Source organism: Poeciliopsis prolifica, unplaced genomic scaffold (genome assembly GCF_027474105.1).
Source record: "Poeciliopsis prolifica strain line A6 unplaced genomic scaffold, Auburn_PproV2 SCAFFOLD016, whole genome shotgun sequence".
In the NCBI taxonomy this organism is placed as follows: domain Eukaryota; kingdom Metazoa; phylum Chordata; class Actinopteri; order Cyprinodontiformes; family Poeciliidae; genus Poeciliopsis; species Poeciliopsis prolifica.
This window is the reverse complement of record NW_026562391.1, coordinates 822,602-849,319: the sequence shown is the minus strand read 5'-3', so window position 1 is coordinate 849,319 and position 26,718 is coordinate 822,602. Positions and strand designations below refer to the sequence as shown.

The 26,718-nt window shown below is 41.3% G+C and overlaps 1 protein-coding gene across 1 annotated transcript; it reads left to right on the top strand.

Moving 5' to 3' along the window:
* Nucleotides 1-907: 907 nt before the first annotated feature.
* LOC129367264 (vasorin-like) lies at nt 908-26,718 on the top strand. The gene is made up of 2 exons (XM_055041582.1): nt 908-1,171; nt 22,896-26,718. Exon 2 carries the CDS (start codon nt 22,916-22,918, stop codon nt 25,019-25,021), a length of 2,106 nt encoding a protein of 701 aa, XP_054897557.1. The 5' UTR covers nt 908-1,171; nt 22,896-22,915; the 3' UTR covers nt 25,022-26,718.

The following is a 26,718-nucleotide window of genomic DNA, read 5'->3' as shown; positions in this document are numbered from 1 at the left end:
CACAGTGGAGAAACAACTTACTGTTACAGGAAGTTATGGGCCGTCATCTGTTGCTGTGCTAACTAGCCTTAACATTCATGGCAGGCTTCGTTGTGGGGAACCAGCTGCAACAGAAAGAAAGGTGAAGGTCAGAGCACACATACACAACTTAATACACAGCGCTAAGACCCGCCTCCCGGCTCTGATTGGTTGTTTCTCACCAACTGTGTAGAAAGAAGAGGAGCTCGAACTTTTAACAGATTATTTGTCTCATATTGTCGCGACATGGTGACAGTTTAACACATATGTAAAATGATGCTGTTTATAAAAGTCACACTGCAGCTTTGGTGTGTTTTTAATTAAAATTCCTTCACACATCTCCACTCATAAAATCATAATAAAGTCAGTTGAAATGACAAAATGTCAAAAGATACCAGGCAAACGAAAGTTTTTTTTTTAATGTATTCATTTTTGTGATGCTCCTTTAAAGCACTTTATGGAAGAAAATGATATGACAAAACAGTTCTGAAGCCAGACGAACGATATGCGTGAGCTGGATATGAGTTACCTGTTTGTTCAAAGCTACCAAATATGGTCAAATATGTTGTAATTACGGCGTAAATGTATTTATTTATGATGTTTTTGTAGACAGGAAACGATTAAAAGATTTGGGCCTGGCTCAGAAGAATTGCAGACACCCAACATCACATGTAAATGATAAGACTATATCAACATGCATTTAGAAATATATATGTTTTTAGTTCTACGTGTTTTAACGATGACTCCCGAAAGGCAGTAATGAATGATAAGATAAAAACATGGAAGGGGGAAAAGCCTCGCGCAGGCAGGTGCAGCGTGAAACGGGGGCGCGCGTGGAGGCGCGCGCGCCCGGCCTGCCGCACCTCCCACTTCCCCGCAGCCCGTTTAACTTCTCGCCTCCTTCGCTTCACGGAGCGCTTTTCGCTGGAGCCCGGCGGAGCTGATGCGAGTCTTCAGGGCGCTGCAGTGACTCTCCGCTCGCTTCCAGCGATGTGTTGGAGCTAAAAAAAAACAGAAAAAAGTTTTTTGTTGTTGTTTGTTTTGTTTTGTTTTCATCACTGATACAGCCCTCTGCCTCTCCCTCCCTCACTGTGGACAAGGAATTGGAAGTGAAGCTGCATTCCAGCGGGGCTCTGGATTAAACTTCCCCAAGGTAAGCTTCTTCTTGCGAGCCCACACCGAGTCTAATGACGACCTGTCTCTCGTTTTAGCGGTGGAAATGTTGCACTTTTAATGACGCTTAACGCCGAGTGAACACATCAAGGATGTTGTGGTGTCAATTAGGCTCAGAGCTAATCAACAGCTGGGTGAACTTTAACGCCCTAGACGGAGTGAAAACAGAGTCTGTTCGGCTCAAAAACCAACCCACTTCCAGGCTGGAGGGACTTCAGCAGCGGCGCCTCACATTCCTCCGCAGCCGGCGGACGGGTCCGTATCTCGGGTCGAGCGGGAGGAGGAGGAGGAGAAGGAGGAGGAGGAAGAGGGCTCCCCGCGGAGAAATGTGGAAACACGATTAGCTCTTATCTCTAGCGCTTCTTCAGACCGTGGCGGTGTTGAATTTTGCGGATTAGAGGCTGTTATCTGCCCCCTTTCCCGCGGCTCCAGCCTGACCTCTGGCTCTCTTATCACCTCGCGCGAGAAGGTTTCCTTCGTGATTCGCGCGAGGCAGCAGCGGCAGCCTGTCTGCCGGGTCAGACGCTCGCGCTGGGTCTGATCTTTCTGTCATGTCTTTGTGTGTAAATGTGCTGTTTGTAGGAGGCGCTGACTAATGACTGGTCTAAAAAAGTTGCTGGTTTCATCCAGAGCTCCCTGTGGTTTTCTCTGAGTCCTGGTATCATCACAGAGCTATAATTTATTTCACTTATTCAGTTTGAAAAATGAAACATGTCCAGATTTCACAACTGATAGAAAACATCCATCATGGAAAGTTGTACGGAAGGAAAAAGGTGCGAAAGGGTCAGATGTCATCATCTTCCTAGTGTCGCAAAAGTTTCAGCATAACTTTTTTTTTTTTTTATCGCTGTTGTGATGTGACTTTCTTGCAAGCAATAGTTGGTTGGATGCCATGTCTTCAGCGTTATGTAGTTCTTGCTCACCACATTAACTGTGTCTGGCTGGTTAGATGGACTCTATGGTCATCATCAATGTCGTCAATGTAGGGCTACAACTAACGATTATTTCAGTAACTGATTATTCTGACCGTTAATCGATTAATCAGGTTTAAAAAATTCTGCAGATTTTTCTTTTCACGCTTAATAGGATGAATCCAATCAATTGACATTAAACTGATGAATCGTGATTAATCACGATTAAAATATTACATTTATGCAGTCATTTGCTGTTGAATTATTGAACACACAATAAAATGAGAGTTGATGGCTGTAATTTGAGATATTGTGATTTAAGAAGCTCATCATGTAACAGAAGTTTAAACAGATTGATTATTTTGTTGTTGTGAATTTGAACGTTGTATGATATAATTTACAGGTTACATTCTTCAACACCAAATAGGGAAATGAGCATTGAAATAATCATAAATTATGATACATACTTGCTTTTTTTGTTTTTGTTTTGTCCTTTTTCGATAATATGTTATTACTTCATAATAAGTGGATCGTGTGTCATTTTCATGTTTTATATCGTAAAATACATTTTTAATGTTTGTCCATTGGCTTGTAGATCTACACTTCATTATGGCTGAATAGTGCATTTAACCAACAGCCCTATTTTAATCTCATGCTGCAGCTTTTACATTAAATCACAACTTGTCATTCTCTGACACTGTGAGGAGTCTGAGGCCAGGAGTGGAGCACAAGGATGGGAAAAGCAAAGAGAGGTGGAGGAAGAGGGATGGCAAAGGTAGCGGCAGAGAGCAGAGCAAACATTCCTGCCTCGGTGTCTCAGCGATTTAATTAAGGTTTTTGTGCGATGCGGCAGCGAGCAGCTCGAGGTGAAGGCTTAACCCGTCCTCCCGGCCCTCAACCTCCAGGTTTTCAAAGTTGGACTAATCCCACGGGGTCAGCTAATAAGTGCTCTGGTCATGCTGCCATGACAACTAAACAGGACGGAACCGAAAGGGAAGCTCGCCAATCAGGGAGTTAATAACCCCACGAGGGAAGTTAAAGAGGTACAAGGTGAAGAAGACAGGGCTCTGCGCTGAATCGTGTGTGTGTGTGTGTGTGTAAGGTTTTATTTGCTATCGGTCGTATTAACAAAAAAAAAAAAAACATCCCTTCTCTTTGGAAGCTTAAGTGCCCTGTGGTGCTCAACACACACTGATACACACAAGCTGGCTCCTCGGATTAGGTCAGGTTTCGGTCACTGTACCATTTTTTCCTCAATAGGAAATAACATGAGTGACTAATGCAGTGATGTTGTTTTTCTGATGCCTGACACTCAAGCTTGGCCTCTGTACATGTGTTGTAATTTATGTTTCCATTACATCCTTGGTGCAAAATGTTTCTTGGCTTTCAGGTTTTATTAAAGTTTTCCTGAAACTTTGATTAGGAAAATGTAATTCAAGTGTTCGCTCTCATGTCCTGGTTAGGTTTCTTTCCTCTATATTTATTCTTTAAAAGGGCAGCATAATACAACACCAACTCTTTTTGAGCTTTACATCATGTTATGTCATTCCTAAATCAAAACCTACCTGGAGTTTTGCCTTGATTCTTTCATGCATGTTTGAGAAATCCTTTAATCTCCAGGGTGACCATTCAGCCGTGCTAAACGCCTGGGTGGGTCGAGCTCCGCCTTTGAGGTCAACGCTCCTCCTGACAGCTGCAGTTTACATGATTCAGAGCTTCAGCCTCACAGAACAGCCCTTCCCTAAACTCATCCACTCAACTCCTTCAAACTAGCCAGCAGCAATTAGCAAATACCTGGAGGAACTGCACATCAACGGGGGTAATTATACAAGCTGCTTCACAGTTCAATTCTGCTAAGAAAAATATTGAAAGTTCTCAATAGAGGAGCCAAGGTTGTTCCTGATGGCGGAGTTTCAGAAAGCGCAGGCGTTTCTTAAAAAAACAGAGGCCTAATTTCTAGGCATTAAATTACAAAGTTTCAGATTTCTTATGAGTCGTGGTTGGTATATACAACATTTTTATAACAACTGAAAGGACATAGTTACTTAAATGTGCTATAAAAATGGCACTGGGAAATATGCAATTCTGCCCCTTTAAGTGGAGCAGAATGAATCAAAGATCTGGTTACAATAAAATGGGTTACTCATTTTGTGTTTTGTCCCAGTTCCTGGAGTAATCCACCAAATCTTGATCAGCCAGAACGAGCTGACCTGCAGCGATTACATAACTCTTTGCCTCCGATTCATCAGACATCGTCCACAGTCTTAAATAAAAAGGGGGATTTTCCTTCTCAGCATGCTCTGAAGTTGCAGTAGAATTTTAAAAATCACTTTCCTTTTTTTTTCTCCATCTTTAGAAATAAGATGATTTCAGGTTCATATATTTCCCAACAGAGCAGAAGTTTTCCTGTGCTTAAGGTTTCTGTGTTTTCAATTGGAAAATCAGAGGCTCACATTATTGGTAATGTGGTTTAGGGGAGATACATTAGTTTGATATTGAAAATATCAATTGGCAGCCTTGATTTAAAAAAATAACAACAAATGTTTAGGCTTTATTGGCTCTTGAGGCCTTTATGTGATAGTAAATTGACAGGAAAGTGGGTAATGAGAGAGAGAAGACATGCAGCAAAGGTCGCCAGGCCTGGAATCGGACCTGCGACAGCCACGTCAAGGACTAAGAACTCCACATGTGTGCTGTGATTAACCCCTTTGCCACTACAACCTTTGTGCAGGGAGGGTTAACTTGAAGATTGACTAGTTAGTACCTCCAGCTTTACAATTTCAAGGATTGAAAAGAACATTTGATGACGCTACCCACTGTCCTCAGCTGATTGTTGTTTCAACTAAATCCTATTGTAACATGAATTTCCTCTAGTAGAGTGTGTCTTAAATGATCAAGGATGTAAGCCAGTTTTGTGTCCGTTTTCAGAGTCCTGAAGTGTCTCACATTACGTCTTTACAAGTTCCTCTGACACCAAAGGCATTTCAGACTTTCAAACTTTGACGCTTTACATGCTCACTGGATCGGAACCTCTGGCCTTCCTCCTCGCCTCTGCAGACACGGTTTAGGGGGTTGTTACTCCTTTACTGACCCACGAAGCGTGTCCTTCCAGTACCTTCCTCTAAGTTATCCTCTGTAAACATGGAGGACCAGGAGAGTGAGACAGAAACACGTTGCAACATTTGGAACTGGTCAATCTGTAGTGAGATTACCTTGACGTCTTTTCAAGTCAAACCCTGAATGGTAGAGATGAAAATGTCCAAATTAAATTGTTCTTTAACTTTGTGGGAAGTTTAGGGAGCTGTTTCATTTAGCCTTGTGATTGATGTTCTTCCCTCATCAAAGCACACCTGGAGTGTTGTGTTGATTCATTCATGCATGTCTTAGGAATCTCCAATGGCAGTCATTTTGAGAGTATGTAAACTCCTAGTTTGGAGGAATTGTCGCTGCTCAACTCCTCCAAACTAGTGGCAGCAGCAATGAGCTAGTGCCACTAAGAATGGTTGCTAATCTTTTAGCATTTGGAGCATTGTTGAACAGTGGGAGCCTCTTAAAGAGACAGTTTAAAGGTGTGAAAAAGTCAAATTTCTTTTAAGATTTATGCACATATTTTTTTTGTGTTTTTTTTTTTTTTTTTTTTTTTTTACCACAACTTAAGGTGACAAATATCACAATCGGAAAGCAGGGGCATTGTCCCGTCAGAACGTCAATTTCTGAAACCACACACATGCACTCAAAAAAAAAAAAAAAAAAAAAACTTGTAAAAGCGCAAACAAGGTCAGTGAGACCCCGCCGCACAGACGAAAGAACATGTGGGGTCTAAATGACCCTGTCTCTTAAGACTGAAAGAGGGTTAAGAGAAGAAGTTGTTCATTCAGCATGAATCGTCGCCGGCCGTTTATCCTTCTTTGTGCTAAAGAAAACACACCACCCTCGAGTCTGTAGAGAGGAGCAGAACTTCTTGGGAGCTTATGGTTCTGGGATAGTGGAGGTGTGACAGACTACAGGAAGATTCCCCCCACCCCACCTCTCCTTAGCCCTACTATGCTTCTGTCCTCGAGGCAGACAGCTTGGTGGTATGCACATGCACCCTTTCATCCTGATTCAATAGGCTGGGTTCTTCGAAGCACCCTTCAGCGCATCAACACACACACACTCCCATTGAGTTTGTAAATCGACAGCCCCCTTGGGGCTGCAGGGCTTTGACAAAGAACTTTGGAAGACAGAGGTCTGAACCTGTGATATTCCTACAAACCCAAAAAGGCCCAACAGGTAAGGTGAGATGCAGTGTGACAAAAGATAACCTCCATTGCTGGAAACATCTGACAGGCACACAAAGAGAGATTTAGATCTTTTGGACTTTTTTGCTTTCAGGAAGTGTGACATGTTAATGAGCCAGAGCTTCAGGTATGAAACCAATTTCACAAGGACCCTGTTATATACAGGGTCCTTGTATATAACAGTGCACTGCAAAACTATTCACATCCCCTGAACCTTTTTGATGTTTTTCACTAAATCACAGCCTGGGAACAACAGGAGACATGGGTTTCAAAATGCATTCAGGCCACCTGTTGCCCTAGTGGCATTCCAGGTCTTTTGAGGTGTGTCTCCAGCAGTGATTTACACCTAGGCACAGACGTTTTTGCTCATTCTGGGTTCAAACACTGTCGAATTGGCCCCAGAGTGTCTGCGAACATGAATTTTCAAGTCTTGCTACAAATTCTCAATTGTATTTAGACCCGGACGTTGGCTGCGCTAATTCTAACGCCTTGATCAAACCATGCCATTCAAACTCTAGTTGCCTTTGGTGTTTCCTGACCAAACTAACTTGATCCACTTGACGGACGCAATTTGACAAGAGTTTTTAGTTATTCAGTGAATAATCGTGCAAATGTATGTCATTCCTCACGTCGGATAAACAGTTTAAGCTGTTTTCAGTATCGGCTGCAAGGTTTATTTCTGAATGTGTGTTGAATCAAACTGAGCAAACGTTTTAAGATTGAAATCTGTAAAAAGAAAAACAAAAAAACATTTTCCTTTGAGTTCATTTATCCAAATGAAAACATTAGAATGGCTGTAACCTAAAAAGTGAAGTTTAAGCAGTAGGAATTACTTTGCAAGTGAAATTAGATGAATTTTATTCAAAGAGACTGACAAGATCTGTTACAACAAGAATATTAACTCAGCTGTAGTATCATCTGCATCACAGTGTGACAGAATTGTGCTGAACTAATTCCAATGATTTCAGGTTTTTTTTTTTTATCTAAGTTTAAGACATTTTAGTGATTATACGCAGCCTGGTTGTGTTGAAACATTGTGCAGTTCATTATTTAACTAAACCATTAGATATTTCAGGAAGAGAAGAATGCGCTCATGTTTTCTCATTCCATTGCCACACTCAAACACTCACAAGCAGAATCACTTAGTCCTCCTCTGAGGCCTTGCTGCAGCTGGTTGTGGATTGTAAGGTCGGAGGTCAAAGGGCAAACGAGTCGACCCGCAGAGACGCCGGTGAAGCCGAAGAAACGCAGATACAGAAGAAGTTTACAATCAGTCAAACTTAGCATTGAATGGCGAAAACAAATACGCGTTTTCGTCTGTCTGCGTAACAGAAAGTTTGCGTTTTTGGGGATTTGATGTGTTTAGATTTGGCTGGAAGCCCAACATGTGGTGATGGCAGGAAGACAAACAGGTCAAAGCAAAAAGCTGCAGGTCACGGAGCAAGAAACAGCCAAGACATGGTGAAAGTCAGCGACATTTGAAATGTTAAAAATGTTAAAATCTGAAACTAATATAGGATTTAAAGCTACATCTTGTAACATTCAATTTAAAAAAAATGTTTTTTACATATTATGTCAGCAGTATGCTATGAGACAATCTGACAAAAAATAAAATAAGAAGAGCTCTTCTGGCTTCTTCAAGTGCTAACTGCGCTAAATAGAAATATATCACTTAGTCAGAAAGAACCAATCAGAGCCAGGAGGAGGGTCTGAGCGCTGTCAATCACTATTGTGAATGCGCCACTCACACCCTCTCCTTTGCGCTCTGCTACGTTACAGCTTCTTTCTGATAGTACAGCCTGTCATGAACGCTAAGGCTAATTAGCATAGCCACCAATGAGGGTGGACCAATTGTTTTCCTGGAACTGTAAGTTGTTTTTCTGCCATTTGCACATTTAATTTTCACTTCAGGAAATTAAAAAAACAAACAACATTCTCTATTTACATCAAAACTGTACTTTGCAGTGGTCAATCAAATTAAATCGCGACACGATACTTTGAAGCTTGCGGTTAGAGCCATAAAAAAAGAAACATTTTAAGGCCAGAGTGCTTTTGCATGACACTTTCTGAATGCAAACACTCCACTTCGTGCCAACAAAACTGTGATTATTTCTTCATCATTCCTACCAAATGCAGCATTTGCAGACCAAAAAACTTTGTTCAGCAAAATCCGAGAAAGAAGAAAACATTTTCAGTCCGTGCTTACAAGCAGTTGTGTGTAATAAATGAAGAAAAAAAATATGGTACACAACTTTTAATTGCTGTTCTCTCTACATTTGTGGTGTCAATCTGAGCGGGCTTGAGAAACCATTGTTCTGTCTGAAACCAGTGCGGAGAGCTGCGGTGGCGGGCATGTCTGTGGCGTTTTTAATTTGAACGTCTTGTTCACAGATGAGAACCAAATGCCACTTCAGAGGGCCGTCACGTGGATCAAAAGCTGGACAACAGCAGCTTTAAAGGACAATAGAGCAGCGAACAGAATGAAACATTTCAAGTGTTGACAGTGGAAAACATAAACTCGCAAGTTAAACGTGTTCAGGAAGGAGTGAGTGCAGAACGTTGCAAATTTCCGGCTGTATTTGGGAAACTGAAATTGAGCTATCGACTATCAAAACTTACATGAAATGAATGCAGTAAATGCATTATCAAGTTTAGATATTGCCTGCTCATTTCAAAAGCTTTAAACATTTGTTACCATTCACACAGTTGAAAGTCCCTTTAATAAAATATGACAAGTTAAACTTCAGAGGTAGATATTTTCACCTCATCGCCACTCTAAGCGATTGTATCTCTTTGGCCTTGTTAACCTGTTCTTCTCACACCAATACCTTGATCCCACTCAGAAACCTGTGGCACAACCTTTTTTTGTGTCAAAGGTTTTCTCCGTTGATCGCACTTGGATCAAATCAAGTTTTGAACTCTGCCAAAGGCAAAACTGAAGCTATCTTATCAAAGCCAATTTTTTTTTTTGAGGTTCATATACCTGCCAATTCCTGTTTCTCAATGAGGGGAGCATGATTGGTTGGTTTCTGCCTGTCATGTGTGCCGTATCAGGACATTGTAACTGCTCTTGGCTAATGCGAGATTCTCCATAAACACACACAGACCAGCGCAGGTCCAAACCAAGCAGTCAGCGGGCCGGTCAGCTGCAGAAACATTCCTCCATGGCTCGGATTGGGCCAAAACACACCAGACTGCTCCCAGAATGACAGATGAGACGCATTGGACAAATTGATGCAGCGCAGAGTAACGGAGCAATTTTCCAGTCTCAATCAACTGTGGAAAATAAACTCAGAGGATCTGACCGGGTCGATCGGCGGTTCAGAACTTCCTGCTCGTTAAAACGTAACTGGTGCCATTTTTCAAAGTGACTGGAAAGAGATTCCTGATGGTCGTTTGCTCTTCACGTCGACTCTTTCTGAGTTCAGATCTGCCAGGAAAAATACGCATTTGACTAGCTTTCAAAACGTGGATCTTGAATCGGATCAAAGATCAGAAACGACTTCATTGTTTCACAAGAGGGAAATTCAGGAGTAACAGCAGCAAAATTCACATAAAAAAGTTTTCAAAGTGTTAAAAACAATAGATATATAAAACTCAAGATTGACAATCATGCAACAATAATAGTACTAATGATGATAATGTAGAATTGAGTCAGATGACTTTTCTAAAAGTGTACAAAGTGTGCATGTTTATCGAATGCTGAAAAAGACAAATTATTCACAACATGGTTGATCAGTGTGGAAAAACAAATGAGCAGCAACAGCAGAAATGTTATTTAAAATGAGTCATGATAGCCTGGCAGGAAACAAGGCGAAGCATAATTTAAAATAATAATCATGATGATTGAACTTATTGAAATACTGAACAGAAAAATTAATGACATAATGATATTGATGTTTCTTTTCAACAGTTTCCATTTCAAAGTCATTTTGTCGTCACGCCACTGTGATTTTTACAGTTTTGGTTGTTTTTTGTTGTTGTTCTTTGACAGCCATGACGTATTTTGTCCCTGTGTTTCTTAAATTTAGTTTTGAGTGTCCTTTATACCGGCTTTGAAAATTAGAAGATTAAACTAGCCTTCACCAACCCATGTGTAGTCCACTGTAGGAAAATAATGATTTGTGTGACTAATTGCGTGATGTTCACATTTTTTGATGTGAACATCAAGAGTCCAACTGAGGCTTAAGAACGCAATCAATGGAAAAAAAAGGGGCCAATATAAAATCAATTAAAGATATTCAAATTGAGATTTTAGCATCTTTGGAATTAGATAAATGATCATCTCATTGCCACTGTGGAGAATTGCTTAACATGGTTAATGTCTTTTTAAATATCTTTCTAAAAAAATAAATGAGAGAACAAATTGGAGCATCAAAAAGACTTACAGGAAATTTTTAACTTCTGTGTTGTTGGTAATTATCCCCCAAACGTCTTTATCTAGGTTCACAAGTGAGCATGCAAACCAGAGTACATGCAGAACCAAAACTTTGATGTAATTTGATAATAATATTTCTTTCACTCAATAAAAAAAGAAACAACAACTTGATGTTCGCAGTTTGAAGAGCGACCAAGTCGTCAAAGATGTTCCAGCCGTGTTCATGCGTGGTAATTGTCTGCAGTTTCCAAACCAAATCCGTAGCAGATGTCGTCCTGATTGGAAGGAATAATGTGCACTCGCACTTTGCCAAAAGCAGCCAGTTAAGGTTAGGAGCAAAATTAAGATCCAAGACTGGTCTGAAAGGCAGAAACAAAATGAGAGGGGAAAAAAAAGGAGAAAAGATTAGTTACAGCAAGCAATGCGACTGGAAATGAGGCGTTTGTGTAAATGCTTCACGTCGTGTTTGCAGCTCTCCAGGCATACCTGCCGGCTTAGTCACAGATAAGCTGGTGTGAATGAAATCTGGCTGAACTGCAGGTACACAGAGACTCTTACACATTGTTCACCAAAGACTTGTTTTGCTCCAGGGTTTCTGTAGAAAAAAAAGAAAGAAAAAAAGCGTCACCCATCTGATACAGTCTTGTTTTTCTGTGGAGTTCATGTGGGGTTCTCTCATTATATAAACTTGTCTGTTTTGCGAATGCAGCCCTCAGTATATATATGAACACAACACCGTTTTCTCCTTGTTTCTTACTCCCAAGAAAATCACCCCGAACCCCTCCTCACCCCACAACCCTCCGAGATTTTTATTTTGTTTCGTAGTCGCGTGTCAGCGCCTGGTCTGCAGTCGAGTGCGTCGTCGCCATTCCTTCACGTGCCTCTATCTAGGAGTCCAGTTTCACCCCACGGAGCGCAGCGGGGCCCGGGGTTTAACCACCAGCATATGGAACGGCGTGTTTGGCATCAGAGTCAGCATTGGTTGAAGCTTTGTCTCAGACAGTTGAGAAAACAAAACGGTAAAAGTTCAGTATTGTCCATTAGTCAGTCTGTTGCCTGATCTGTTCTCTGCGGGGTCATGTGATGACTGGCTGCTGTTTGCTTATTTTAAGCTCAGACTAATAATTTTAAATTGCAATGTCTTTCTCTCGCTGATTTTCTGCAGATTCAGCAGGTCCCAGGGCTGAAACGTCTCTGAACAAAAATTGACCTGAAAAAAAAAAAAAAAAAACAAATGATCTGCTTAATAACTCTAATTTGTAGACACACATGGATCTTGAATGTTGTGGCCAATCTCTGAGTTTTGGTCTGCTAGTGTAGGCTATTGCTGACTCAAATTTCTTTGTAGCAGTAATGATGTAACATGACCTGAATACAGTTTTCTACATACGTTTTTACAGGCGCCCTGCCAGGTAGGTTTTGTTGCACTGTGTGTCAGAAAACAGGATTTTATCAACTTTCAAAGCAGAACACAAAATAACAACAGAGTTTCCCACTTAAGCGGAATATAGCATTTTATATTAGCGATTAGCATGATTAGTATGAATGCTAAAACAACAGTCTCTGTATTAAGTAAGGAATGCAGAGCCTTAGTTTTTATTCCCAAAAGGCTGTCAACATTTTTGGATTTAGCTTGTTTCAGAAGTTTAAAAGCTCAAAAGGAAAGAATGACAACTTCACACGTTGAACCTTCCTGTTATCTGCTGACAGATTAACTCTCTCTCTGTCATGGCCTGAATGAAAAGAGAAATATGAGGCCATCACTGATGTTGGATAATTGATTCCTGTAGTCGAGGTCAGGACCATCGATAAACATTACTGGGTTGGACATCGGCAAGTAGTTTGTGACGCTCACCTGCAGGCGCAGAGATGACGTTTGAGTGCATCAGAAATCACCATTAAAAAGCACAAAAATATTTCCCACTCACATAAAGGAGATGTAGGAACCTCAGAGCTGAACGTTCAGCCCATCAGAGTCGTATGTTTTCAGGCTTGATGTTTATCATTAACATGTGATCGTCTGAAAACCTGATTCGCTAACAGACATCTGCTGTAGTGACGACCTTCCACAGAGTGTGTATGCAGGTCGCCTTATTTTACTGTTTCCTGAACCAAACATTTACATGCTAAGGTTGTCAAAGTCAAGCTAGAGTAACTGAGCTACTTCCCACTTCCTCGACATTTTTAAATTAAAACTTTTCCCGACCTGTGAAATGTGATCCGGTTGTATTTTGTTATTCGGTTGTTGTAATGACAATTCAAAGCAAAACACTGCGCCCCTTTTCCAGATTCTTTGCGTCATTTTTCTCGACCACCGATATTCCTCACTTGACGCGTCCGAATGGTGCATGTGTGGCGCACAATCCGGTGGCGCATCTCAACTCTGTTCAGCCCAGTAAGCTTCCTCAACACAGAACGTCCTCCTTCATGCCAGTTTGTCTGCTCATGTTGGGACATGATGGGACCGATCCTGAACTCTTCACATAAAACTGGAAGCAGAACGTTGCCTGAAACGTCTCGGTATGCCGCATCATAAAGAGTTCCATTCATTAAAAACTGAGGGGCCGAGCCCGGCTGCTGACAAACGTCTCAGCACCGTAATCCACTCTGCAACAAAATTCACACTTAATCTGGACTGTGCACTTATTGCACTGGTTTCCTTCTCTTAAATGGTCCCACGTCAGAATTCTCCGAGTCCCAGAGAGTGACCCATTCTTTCACTAATGTTTGTAGAAGTGCTCTGCATGCCTTGGCGCGGCATTCTTACACCTGGAGACATGGAGCGAATATCTGAATAGATGCACCTTGAAATCTGTTGCAACTCTTGTGTCTGTGTGTGTGAGAGAGTCTACTGTTTGCATAGGTTTCAGCTGAACATTACATTCCAAGACAAGAAAAAAAATGAGCAAGACAATGTTAACTTGACCTTTAACCTGAAGCATCTAAATCACTAAGAGGGCAGCTTTTGTACTTTTTCGCAGAGTGTGGGAGTGTTTGTGAGCAATACTGTAAATGTATCAAGGTCACTTTAATATTACTTCAGAAATATAAGAAGTTATTATTATTATTACTGTTTTTACATAAGAAGAGCCATTATACATTTATCAGCAGAGCCAAACAGGGAGTGCCTGGCTTCTGTCATGATAAATGGTATGTAGCAGAGACAAGCCTTCTGACGGGTGTGTGTGTTTTTAAGCTGTGACATCGTCATCAATCTAAATTTAAGACGTGAATTCCTAAATTCACCTGCGATTGTGTAAAGGATTGTTTTCTTTTTTTTCTTGTCACCCGTCTCTCATCAGATGACGAGTTCTCCTTCAATAGGCTCCATATTCTCCCCCTCTGGGAGAAACACAAAGGCTCCCCAGCAGAGTCGGCCCCCAAAACACATGTTTCCCGTGTCTGCAGTCGCTTTTCAGAGACGTGAATTACCGTGGCGGGGAACAGGCCCCGTCTTGTAAACGCAAAAAAGCATATGGGTCGGCGCGGCGCTGCGAGCTTCAGCGTAAAGAGTTAAAAATCTGATTCTTTTCCTTTTTTCTTCCCTTCTGTTGCTGTGAATAATGCAGCCTTTGTTTCTGGGTCATGAACCAGTCAAGGTCACTGCCTTTAACAGAACCAAACAAACACAACGCGGTTCAGTTTGCGCTAATTGATTCGCCTTCCAGCGAAGACGAGGAGGAGCGTGTGTGTGTGTGTGTGCGTGTGTGTGTGTGTGTGTGTGTGTCAGGAGTCAGAGCAAATAGATAAGTGACAAAGTAAACAGCCGTCCCACACACACACGACAAAACATCCCTCTGCAGGAGTTTGGCTCTATTCTGAGCTATTCTCACTTGTATTCTTAGAAAGTAAACTCTTTCCGTTGTAATCCAATTATGATTATGTGCATTTGCGTGTGTGTGTGTGTGTGCTCGGTGTGTCTGTTCCAGCGAGGTCTCTCAGCGGTAAATCCATCCACACACTGGGTTAATGAGGTGTTCCAGCTGCAGGGGACGGTTGGCAAAGATCTCTGAGCCTGTTTGCATGCATGTAGGTGTGTGCGTGTGCGTGTGTGTGTGCGGGTGCGTGTGTGAGGGTGTGTGTGCGTGTGTGTGTGTGCGTGTGCCTGCGTGCGTAGAAGATTAGGAGAGTGCAGCGGCCGCAGCATTCATTATGGTGTAAAGTCTCGTTTGAGCCGGACAGATTGAATCTGGAGACGTGTGATTTTGAATAACAGCTCTGCCTGTTCCTGATTTTCCGGTGCAGGTCTGCCATGCGTGTAAATTTCCAGTGCAAATCACTCTGTGGATTTCAGTGACCTTGGCGAGCCCCGCCTCTTTTGGCTGAGCCGACAGTTTAGTTCTGAGTAAACTCCACAGACTCCTGTCATCGGAAAGACAATGCACTTTGCTGAAGTTTCCCAACTCCCAAACCTTATCTGCACAGAAAAGTGATAGAAACAGTATAATCCAAGTGTTGGCATGTCTGTTCAGTTAGATGAAGTTTGCACTTCCATTATGAATCTGTTCAAGTCTTTGTCCATATCTATCTATCTATCTATCTATCTATCTATCTATCTATCTATCTATCTATCTATCTATCTATCTATCTATCTATCTATCTATCTATCTATCTATCTATCTATCTATCTATCTATCTATCTATCTATCTATCTATCTATCTATCTATCTATCTATCTATCTATCTATCTATCTATCTATCTATCTATCTATCTATCTATCTATCTATCTATCTATCTATCTATCTATCTATCTATCTATCTATCTATCTATCTAAATGTTGAGTCTTGAGGCTTAATTGAAATAAGACGAGTTGTTTGAATGCATAGTTATTGTCCAAGTGTTAAAAGCATAACAACGCCTGCCTAGACTTGTGCCATTCCAGAGGGAATGTTTCACAGACCCCTGCATATCCCCCCCTCTGTCCAATCCATTCTCTATCTTGCCAGAGGGCAGAATTTGAAAACTGAGACTGGATCTAAACACGCATGGAGGGGCCCCTGTTAGCTAAGCAGCCCGCAGGTGATCGTCAGTGAGTGATCAGTCCTCACTGACGGAACCGACAGATGGATGGAGAGGCGTAACGGATGAATCCACAGTGGTGACAACTGAATATATTGAATGTGAAGAAAACTGTAACGTGCGGCAGGACAGAAGTGAAAGCAAGCAGGTTTGCTATGTGGAAACCTGCTTGCTTCAGATGAGATGCCTTTCCCAGGTGGGAATAGTTTATAAGGAGAAGTGATGACAGGTCAAGAACCGACAGACCTAAAGAGGCCAGAGGGGTCAACAACAAACCGCTGGGGTTCAGGGAGCAATGTCTCCACGTTACAGTTTGAAGAGGTTTTATTAAAGAGAGCGAAAACAAATACAGTGGAGAGGAATTGTGTCTTGTGTTATTTATGGAGGGGGAGAAAAAGGTAAGGTGAACTTAATCAACCACCAAATGTTGAACTCAAACATGAGATAAGTAAAACTTGTGAAAAATATTTCTTCTGGTATCTTTGGAAAAGTGGGAATGCTTGCCTGTATGAGAAATTCAAATTCACTACAAAATTCAAAACATACATCACTGATCCCAGAGGATCAATAAAAACAGTAATGGAAAAAGGCGATTTTCCCATCTGTTTTTCATAGGCAAACATGATATCTTACAGCAAAACAGGAAGCATAGAAAAATCTGCCTACAAGTTGAACATTTTGAAAAATATTCCTTGATACTATGTTGACATATTTTTCACCGGAAAATTATATTGTAACATGAGCACAAGGTTCAGATGTGGGAAGTACATATTAGTGTAAAACATGACAAAAACGTTGACATGCAGATCCATATGTGAAACGTTAAATAGACTATTTATGCAGCGTAGATAAACAGAGCAGTTGGCAACTTCAAGTGACGTGACAGGAGGAAACTCATGTGTTGGTTGCACTAACGTTTAACATATATTAAGTATAACAGGTGGATTTGTGCCAGGTGTTTAGATTTTGAAAAAAAAAAGGGAACCCTTTGGAGGGGTGGACTTGCTGGGTTGGGCGAGGAGCTCGTTGATAACTGCTTGCTATTCTACTTCTTTTTACTTATCACTTTTGGAGACGTGGTCTCATAGGAAACATGGAACTTCAACACATTTAACTGTCAGTTACTCCTCCTGATATGCAATTGCCAAATATTCAGCTGAAAATTTCACATGGCTTCTCCACAGCCATTTAACAGAGGAGTCTTTTTTTAAATTCTTTTCATTTTTATAGCGTTGCATTGACAAGCAGCTCCTACAATGAGTTCAGCAGATGTTCAGTTCCACCAGGTCTTTGCTAATTGCTGCTGGCTAGTCTGAAGGAGCTGAATGGGGGAGTCAAGGGGACGGGCTGCTCTGAGGCAGAAGTTTGGAAACGTCTTTGGCATGAGATGTTTTAAACAGCCGAATGGTTGCCATGGGAGGTTAACAGATTTATCAAACTTGCATGAAAGAATATGGGTATGTTTTCTTTCTTTTTTTTTTTTTTTTACGAGCGAATAACATTATAACATGATGTAAAGTTAAAAAAAGTCAATCGAAAACATTCTGAGCCTCTTTAATCACACAGACAGATTTAACACAGGCTGTAAGAACAGGCTTAGAGAGCTGGACAGGTTTGATAGGGTTTTACCTTCTGCCAGCACACCTGTGTGCAGCCAACTGCACATGCTTATATCCAGCTGCTGACAGACTGATGAAATGAGAAAACTCACACACGCACACCTGCAGTCTTCTTAGGAAGCTCATTTTCAGAGGACAGAAACGCCAACATGCAGCTGGTGTAGATCAGATTTGTCCCAAAAACGCATGAAGGATCCGTGATTCTCAAGGCGAAATTAAGACGGAGTCAAACTGGCAATAGAAGGCAGGCCTTAAATTCGCCCGAGGAGCTTTTACCTCTTTGCATGTAAGGTGAGAAAACGAACAAGTCCTCACAAATAAAGCCACAGGAAGACAAGCGTTCCTCCTAACACTCTGTGTTTGTCACCGCATTCACTTCATCAGCAGGGCAGGGGAAACGTTTGGGCGCAAACACCAACAGGTACACACTGCAGTGTGACAAGGAGCAGCAGAGCAGCTAAATCATAGCAGTAGCAGAAGCAAAGCTCAGTCAGACAAAAGGAAACCCCAGCGAGTGGCTGGAGCCACGGCCAAATGATGACAGATTAGTCACCAATCCAGTTTGATGGTGGCTGTGAGTCATTGTCTAGAATCAATATTGTCTCTTACGTTTCCGCCTGTTTGACACGAATTCAGTTTCCCTGTCTTTGTTTTTCCCAACTTGCCTGTTGTAGCGTAGAAGTGTGGGTGTCAGAGTGACTGAGGCCTACAGTGAAAAGCCTGGAGGAAATACAAACAAACTCAGATGAGATCAGGATTAATCAGGCGAAGGGACAACTACACCAGGATTACTTTCAAATAATAAGAAATAAAAGATTCTGACACAGCATGTCATTAATTAGAGCCACAAGGGCCATGTCACAGTCTGTGTGTGCCCATACATAGAGATGGATAGTTACTTCCTGACATATGAAGCTTAACACGTTTTTTCACATGCTGTCTTTTCTTGCTTAACTTTTGATTAGTGTTATTTGTGATTCATTTGACCTAATTTTGAAGACAGAGAGTTTTACAAATGAGCAAACTTATGCTGCTGTCATTTTCTTGTAACTTTTCGACTTGCATACCGCATTTTCCAGGCTGGGAGTCACAATTTTATTCAAAGTTTGACTCGTCCTGCGAGTTATAGCGCAGCATGACAGCGTGTCGTATTTTTGCTTGATCCCTGAATTTACCACAGGCGTCTCTGCTCTGCTGCGCACTTCACCGGGTACTGTAGAGCAATCTGAAGAGCAACGATGAGAGAATCAGAACACCAACGGAGTGGAGCCGCTCTGGACCACCCTGATTTAGAGCGCATACATTAATACTTCCAGCAGATTTTCAAGATAACGCTGATTGAGAGTTTGTTAAAAAGAAGCTAACTGGACACAACCTGTCACCAACATGGTCAAATTTGTAAATAAATGTGTTTTATAATGCAGAGTAACTTATAGACTGGAAAATGAGGTATGTTCAAAGAGTCACCAAGTGTAATGGGCCTCTGTGTTTACAACACAAGGAAAAAGGAAGCTATGAATTAATAGCTTAATAATAATAAGAGTGACAGGTGGGGCTCCTTTAAGTTCTACACCATAACACCTCATGTCTTTTCTAGACCGTAAATATTTCCAAAAAGCTCAATTTCTTGCTAGGGACCAGCAGTTCACAGAAACAGGTGGGGGGAGGGGCAACACTTTAGTGTTGCTCTTGCATTTTTACCAGTATCCAAGTGTAAACACATGACATTTTAGTAAAACCATCCGAAAGGAAACTGATGGATGAGACACCAACAACCGCTCTTTGCTAGACACCAAAGTCTCTGTAAAAAAATCCGTCAATAACACCTCTGAATGTCAGCTGCATTACATCACTCCACTTGTAAACAAGCACTTCAAAGACCTAGTGTTTTAACAAGTCATCAACCACAAGACAGGTATTATCTAAATGGCTCTGTCTACTCATCTATTCAGATGGAAATGCTGGTTAGACAGTTAGCACATAATCCACAGATTAGCTTGTATCATGTACAAACTAATCCCTGACAACTGTCTGGCCTCATGGTGAAATTTGATTTTCTTCTTCTTACAGCAACAGGAGGGGGAGGGGAAGCACCGCGTTACTCCATACTTCACAATATTCCAACATTTAAAGGATAAATTAGTGTTTATGGCTCTGCTTTAGCTACACAATTACAATATGAGAATTGTAAGTTAATTGTGAGTTCAGTCTGGACCCACATCTCTGTGCGCCTATGTGCAAACATTCCGGTGCAACAGCACACGTATTCTGGTCGCACTTTAATTCCTCACACACCACTTACACACTAAGAGTTTTAGGAAGATTGAAGTTGTGAAGCAGATTTGACTGGTAAGCTTTTCAGGCATGAGGTAACAGGATATTTCACTTTGGGAATTTGGTCCCAATAACTCAAGTCCCCGTTTCATTCTGAAAGAAAATGCTGTAACCTCCCAGTAAACTCTCTGAACACAATTTATGATCCCAGCTTTGCTTCTATGTCTCCGGCTTTCAGCTCTCCACCTTTTGCCTTCCTTTACTGGTGAAGCCTTTATTGTCCGATTTGAAGGTTTCTTCCAGTGATTTAAAGGTGCTGTGACATGACGTGACTCACCTTGCTTGATGTGACTTTGGTAATCTTTGTAATGCGAGCTGGTCTAAAGCCCTGTTCTTGGCAGGATGTCTGCTGTTAGCTGTCCCGTATCCTGTAGCAAATCACAGTTGGAGTCTTCATTATGTAAAATATTCTTTTTTGGAGTATTACTTTGATTTTTTCATGCATGATTGAGAAATCCCTTAATCTCCCACAGCAACCATTCAGCTGTGGGAAACGGCTGGGTGGACCTAGCTCCACCTTCGAGGCGAAGCTCCTCCCCAGAAGAGTTTCCAATCTGCCGAACCTCTGCCTCAGAGAGGAACCCTCCCTTGTCGGCTCCTGCAGACTAGCCAGCAGAAATTAGCAGACAGCTGGTGCATCTGCCGAACTCATTAAACAAGCTACTTCTTAGTCTAATGCAGGTGAATGGAAACCCTCCATTAAAGACTTAATGGAGGAGCCGTGTTGTGATGACTTCCTGAAGGCGGAGTTTCAGAAAGAGCAAGATTCTCTCAAAGAGACAAAAACCCACTTACAAGGCTTTGTTAAATTACAAAGCCAAATTTTATTTAAGTCCTACTTGACGTAGACAGCATTTTTAGAACAACTGAAGTTAAAATAGTTACTTGATTGTGCTATAAAAAGACACTATGTGCCTGGAAAACACATAATACTGCTCCTCTGGAGAAAGATAGAGGAGAAACACAGATGGAGATTTCATTCTCTGTTCCCCCACTGTCTCCGTCTTATCACAAGGGGTGGATGAAGGTTTATGTGGGTCTCTCATTCTGTCTCTCAGTGACCGATTGCTGCAGTGAACTGTGGGTAACAGAATCCAGCTGTGTAGTGGACTGAGTTTATGCATGCGCTTGTGGAAACATATGCAGTAATATGTGTGTGAGGGGTTGAAAGAAAGATCCCAAATCCCCTGCTGCTGAAGCAGGGGACGTGTCCAAACAGCACCTTGACATGTATGTTTATACCATGTGATTTTGTTCATCTTTTTGTTCATGTGCAGGCTCTAGAAGTTCATTGGTCTCCTTACTGTTGCTGAGAAGATAATGCATCTTTTCTGTTGCAAATGAAAAGTGTATTATTTGTACTGCTGTGATCTCTTTGTGAATTTGAAATTTGTCACAATTCGTCTGGGATCTTTAAAAAAAAACATTTAATTTGCAAATTTATAGTAGAAGTACCACTAATTTAGACAAATATCAAAATGTTGACGTATTTCTGTAATTCTGTTAGTGTGGTAGAAAAAGCACCATGTATATCTGACCCGTCATCAAGGACATACCCAGGCTGTTGTGTTGGTTCTTTCACGCATTTCATGCCTTACAGAGCATGCCTCACCTTCCTCAGGTAGCTCCTCCAGACTAGCAACAGCAGCAATGAGCAAACACTTGGTGAAACTAGGAGAACAGCAGAAAATGACTTCATGGAGAATGTTGTTGTGACGACATGCTGAAGGCAACGTGTCGGCAAGAGGCAGAGGCCGAATTTCAAGGTGTTAAATTTCAAAGTCAAATTTCTCTGAAGTTATATTTGTGCTATTAAATTTGTGTTGCCATCTTGACGTCTCGTGAACACATTCAAAACCGCGTACACACCGTTCGTTTGAGTCCTGAAACTGGCAACTGGCATTGTGTTCAAAGAATAATGGCTGTCGATTTTATGTACAAGCGAAAAGCTTCTTATTGCATCTTCAAGTGAAATTTACTTTGTTTGTAGATGAAAAGCTGCGTGTCTAATTACCATGTCTGATTTAAAATAGGGTCATGGGTTAATAAGTAAAACTAAGGATCAAATAATTTGTTTGTAAACATAAGATAAACATGCTGTCCCAGTTTCTCCTCTGGCTCTTCCTGTTTGATACTAACACACAATTATATTTCCTCTCTTTTCCTCATCAAATTACTCACTGTGTGCCAGTAGTACTCTGGGATGACTGGCAAGCAGCGCTAATGTTCCATAAACAGTAAGTGGCCGCACATAGTGAAAGTCTAGTAATCAAAAAGTATTTTCATCCCAGCAGAGAGCTCTCATTTGGTCTGAAACCAAAGAGCTGCTACTTTGATTCAGTAAGTGAAAGTAACAGCATGCTGTGGCGGTCAAGAAAGCACAATCCTTTGGTTTTCTAGTTTTACATCTGAATTATGGCATTTTAGACGGAATTATCAAGGGAGCAATTGATCAGTTTTCATTTATTAAGCGTTCTTCAGAAACTGTGAGGAAAAAAACACCAAGATAAACGTAGAAGCCAAAGTAAAAACAATGGCAAAAAAATGAATGGATTAAAAATAGGATCAAAACAGAAAAGGGAAAAAATATGAGTTGACATCCAAGGGTTTGAAGTACTGAGGAAATAATTGCCTTGATGATGGTGAGGAAACACTGAATTACTAAGGGCATCAGTGCTGGTACGTCCAACGTCTACAGAAATAGGAAAATAAGTGCAAGAAATGAAATAATTTAAATATGCAGACAATAACTGTGTGCCATCAGGGCATAGTCCATGATGGAGTTGACTTGGGTTTTGGCTTGGGGACTAACTAAAAATACAAAGATGTCCTTAATATATTAACTTTTACGAGACCATATAAGCTGTATCACACGCTTGCAATTTCTTAAGTCAGACAGCTTCACCAGAAAATTATTGCACATTTGTTTGCAGAATATTTCCTGCAAACAAATTTTGATCAAATTTATCCAACAGTTAGCTGAGTAAGTCTCCAACAATGAGAAGAAGTCTGCATTTTAATGGTGGGGTCTGCAGCTGTACCTGAAGTTGAGAATGTGGACAGGAAACCAGTCACACATAATTTCAAAATGTCTTTTAAATATGACCAGCTCAACTTGCAAATCAAAAATGACCTTTTTCTTTCTGTTTTATGTTTTTCAGAGCGTTGGGCTGTCGTCATCATGTTCCTCTACGTCCTATGCTTCCTACTGGCCTCTGAAGTGGCGTTCTCCACTGACTGTCCAGAATCCTGTTCCTGCATCTCCCCAAACTCAGTGTTTTGCATTTACAGGCGGTCCAGCACTGTACCCCACGTCCCCGTCTCCACCCAGCATCTATACGTCTTTCAGAACGACATAGAAACTTTGGTCCAAGATGACTTCAAAGACATTGTCGAGTTGGTGTCACTGGACATGAGCCAGAATAAGTTGGTGGAAATTCCTGACATGGCTTTTAAGTCGCTGTCTAAATTAAAGAACTTGGACCTTTCTGCTAACCAAATAACTCACATTTCCAAAGACAGCTTCTCAGGGTTGGTCCAGTTAGAGAGGCTGTATCTCCATGGAAACCTCATTCAGAGCATTCATTGGGAAGCTTTCGATGGTTTAGAGATGCTGTTGGAGTTGAAGCTGCAAGGAAACAAGCTCACCTCCCTGCCTTTTCTCAATTTCCCCAGGCTACTTCTTTTAGACCTCAGTGACAACAAGCTCCCATCTTTGGAACATTCACATCTTCACACTCCTCATCTAGAAGCCCTGAAATTGTCCTCATTAGGGCTACCGTCATTGGATGAACATCTTGTAGCCTCCCTGAGAAACCTTCATGAACTTGACTTGTCAATGAATCAGTTCAAGGAAGTCCCTCAAGCCCTGAAGCAGGAGTCTCTCAAGGGGCTTACGAAACTAAGCCTGGCTGCTAACCCACTTTTTGAGCTGAGGGCGAGTGACTTTCAGCAACTGGTTGCACTTCAAGAACTGGATCTAAGCGGAGTTAATCTCCAGGGATTTCCTGAAGGTTTTTTTGAAAGCTTTTCAAAGTTGACACAACTGACCGTAGCCGAGAACCCCTTCAACTGTCTCTGCCCACTAGCCTGGTTCCCTGTCTGGCTAAAAGAGAAGGAAGTCAATTTGAAGCGACCAGAGGAAACCAGATGTCATTTTCCTCTCGTTAATGCTGGGAAGACACTTTCGGCATTAGAGCACAACGACTTTGGATGTCCACTAACCACAACAGAATCTGTTGGCTCCCCTGTAGAAAACACCCCAGTTCCCCAAATCCCTACCACCTCTCCAGAAACCGCGCATACTAATGCTATCCGTCCCCCTTTACCGCCTAGCGATGAAACTTTTTCCTCCATAACAGACAACCCATCCTTTGGATCAGATCCTCCAGTGTCTCCCAGCTCTACTGTTGTGAAAAACGAGTTACATTTCTGCCCACAAAACATCTGCTTGAATGGAGGGACTTGCTACTTTGACCCAACTGGCCGACTCAACTGTTTGTGCTCTTCGGGGTCATCTGGAGACTACTGTGAAATTCATAAGGTCGTGCAGCAACAATCTGAAACAGAGGTCTCTGTAGTGACTTCAGCAATGCCAGATAAACTAGATGCGATCAGCTCACGGGAGGTGACATCTACATCGATACTCCTTGACCTGCACCACTTCATCGAGACACGGCCTCACATTCGTGGCATCAGGCTGACCTACCGTAACCTCTCAGGCCCCGACCGTCGCCCTCAGATGCTGAGTTTGCCAACATACTACCCTGTATACACTTTACGTGGTTTGAACCCAAACTGTACCTACTTGGTCTGTGTCAGTCCCCTTGGAGAAAAGATCCTTTATAAAGGCAACAGCTCTGCAGAACTGGGTCCCTGTACAGAGGCTCGCACTAGTCCTAGCATCTTTGTAGAACATTTGGTAGATCCAGACTCCCCTATGACAAAGAATCTCATTGCAGCGCTGGCGGTTCTAGCATTAGTCCTAGTGTTGGTTTTGGTGGCAGGTACAATCATCTGTTTACAGAAGAAAAGGCAGGCACATTCAGAAGTGGAGCTGGGCTCAACGGATCCTGAGGCAATCGACTTGGAGGGTAAAAAGGTTCATCTAGAGAACGGAGTCAATGGTACACTACCTCTCAAACAGCCTGAGGCAGATCGTTGCCAGACCCCACAACTCCCTCCATTACTGCAACAAAATGGAAGTCTGGACTATGAAGCACCCTTAATGCAAGGGCACTGTCCATCAAATAACAATCAAGCAACACTGAAGCCGTCTTATTTCTAACGCTGAGCAGGGTCTAAGCAGAGTTTCCATTGGGACTTTCTGAACCTGCTATATCTCTCTTAGTTTTTTTTTGTACCCATAGCAGATGTCCACTATTGGACTTTGGGCACTTACTGTCCTTTGTTGTCCACATGATGATGAAATAACATACCAGATTATATATTTAAGAGACTCAAAACAATGGGATTTCAGATCACAGCATATTCAAAATGTGCTTAACCACTATGGGACAATGAAGAAGACGTGGTTGAAACTCAGTGAATGGAGGGTGGCAGTGGAACATCTAATCCAATCAATAAATCAAGTGCAATCAATGAGAAGAGTCTTTGTAGTGGACAGTGACTGCTAGCAGTGACCTACTATAACTCTGTACCTTTTTTTTTTGCTTAAATGAAAGAGAGAGACTTTAATCCTGTTGCTGGATATGGGAATACTGAAACTGAAAAAGTGCCTTCAACTGGAGAATGCCAGAGGTTTAAAGACATGAAGACTTTTGAATCATAAATTTTAATGTTAAAGGACTTTCAAGTACCTGCAAGGGATTGAAAACAAAAAAGTTGCACTGAAAACTGCATTTGTGTCTTTTGTGATGACTGCTGCAAAGCGAAGATTTGGAGAAGCAACAATAAAGTTATGCTCGGAAACTTTCCAAATTGTTACAGACTGTAACCGCTGGTCAGAGTCTGGATTCACGTGTTGACATTGTCTAATGTAATAAAAAAACAAATCTCACAAACACAGATTTGGGATTCTGCAGTTTCCCCAAAACTTCCAGTTTCCTACATGGCAGAGCCTTTGGCTTCTCTGGAATTAAATTTACTGTGAAAGATTAAGTAAAATGGACATTATTTGTATTATTCTGTGCCGTTACGGAGAGGCTGTTTAACCAGTTGGTTTCCTGCATTTTTTTTTTTTTTGTAAATTTTACTTTTTTTTTTTTTTTGTAAATAGTCATTTAGTATTAATACTATTGAGAGATGAAACAGCAGTTGTTTCTGCTCAAAGGGCACAATGTCATTAAGTCTCATCATGTCAACGTTTCCTCTTTATCTTTGTTCAGATCAAGATACCTTCACTAAATTCTATGTCCAGAATCAAGAAAATCGGCTCTTGCAAAACAAAGAAGAGAAATATGACCATGTTAAGTTTGAAACAGAAAACTTGGATGACAGTGCATAACGCAATGTTTTAAGAGAGACAATATCTTTTTTGTGTCAAAAAGTAACGCCAGAATTACTTATCCACTGGAAAAGCAGTGATTTGTCTTCATATTTTCAATAATGACCATGCAGGTTTTTTTGTTTGTTTTTTTTTTTATCAGAAATTTGACATTTGCCCTTTAAAAATTATGTCATCGTGGTTATTTTTACTGCTCATCATTTTTGTTTACATGGCCTAAAAGTTTTCTAAGTTACAGTTTGCGTAAATTACCAGTCTAATTCTCACGAGACCTTATAGAAGCACACCAGTAGCAATAAAACACAAACTTAAAAATGCACATAAACATCCAAATTTAATACAAAAATAGAATTGTAATTAACACTATTGATATTTTTCTATTGAAGATGTGTAACATGTTCAGCTCAAAATAATGTCTGTATTTGTTCTCCATAACAGAGTAACAACAACAACCCTGACAAGAGTAGGATTCAGTGACGTTTATATATATCTAGATATATAGATATATATCTAGATAT